At 50.8% G+C, this 1,063-nt stretch overlaps 1 protein-coding gene across 1 annotated transcript; it reads left to right on the forward strand.

Annotated features, from left to right (window-relative positions):
- Positions 1-567: 567 nt before the first annotated feature.
- On the forward strand, positions 568-951 carry GNI_002530 (histone H2B; the record flags this gene model as incomplete). Its single annotated transcript, XM_011130190.1, has 1 exon — positions 568-951. One exon carries the CDS (start codon positions 568-570, stop codon positions 949-951), a length of 384 nt encoding a protein of 127 aa, XP_011128492.1.
- Between the last annotated feature and the right edge of the window lie 112 nt (positions 952-1,063).

The raw sequence follows: 1,063 nt of genomic DNA on the forward strand, positions 1-1,063 counted from the left end.
ATGGAAGCCGAAGGAAGACGATTCAGACGAGCACCAGTGCCATGGACCGCAATCACATACAGGTTCTTAGCACCAGAATTGTCACAACAATTTATCAACGCACCCACGTTCAAACCGCGAGTAATACGGGCCTTCTGCCCTGCCATACCGCCACGTCCTCTCTTCATTCTTCTAACAGCCTCGGACTACACAAAAAAAAATTTGAATCCGCGGTGTTTTGTCTCTATAAAATACTAACCCGCCACACCTACACCAACCCGCTCTGCTCCAGCTCCCCGATTCCAACCCGCTCTGGCTCCCCGACTCCTCTTGCCACGTTTTTCTTTGGATACTGCCAACCTACCCCATCGCTAATCTGCTCCATCGCTGCTTTGGCAATTGTACTCTGTCATAACGGTAGACCATGACAGGCCGAGGCCTGCACACACCGTTTTCGACGCCTGTTCGAACATCCAGAGCCAGAATCTTAGACTTAGCAGCCTTAATCCCGCATTATCGCCTGTAAAGCCGCGATGGGCGGGGAATAAAAAATTTCTAGAGCTTGCACACGCGTGTGCTAACAGAGAAATGAGCGGTAAAGGCGGTAAACAGCAGCTGGCTAAGAAGACGGCAGCCAATAAGCTGCCTTCTCACCACCTGGACAAGAACAAAAAGCGCCGCCGTCGTGGTGAAACTTTTAGCATCTACATCTACAAGGTGCTGCGACAAGTGCAGCCAAAGCTCGGTATGTCGCGGAAATCCATGGCTATCATGAATTCCTTCATCAACGATATTTTCGAACGCCTGGCAACGGAAGCGGTCAAGCTAATCCAGTATAATAAGAAACGGACTTTGAGCTCTCGAGAAATGCAGACGAGCGTCAGACTTTTGTTGCCCGGAGAACTCTCCAAGCACGCAGCCACCGAAGGAGCCAAGGCGGTGGAAAAGTATGAGAACAGGCCGATCGCTTAATTGTAGCACTGCAGGCGAATCTCTGTTTGATCCCTGTTCGATTTGTGCCGACCGCGATCCGTGATGGTGGAAGTCTTGAATGGATATGCATGCGGCACTAAACCTTGCGGTG

The sequence above is a fragment of the Gregarina niphandrodes genome, assembly GCF_000223845.1.
Source record: "Gregarina niphandrodes unplaced genomic scaffold scaffold00001, whole genome shotgun sequence".
Taxonomy (NCBI): domain Eukaryota; phylum Apicomplexa; class Conoidasida; order Eugregarinorida; family Gregarinidae; genus Gregarina; species Gregarina niphandrodes.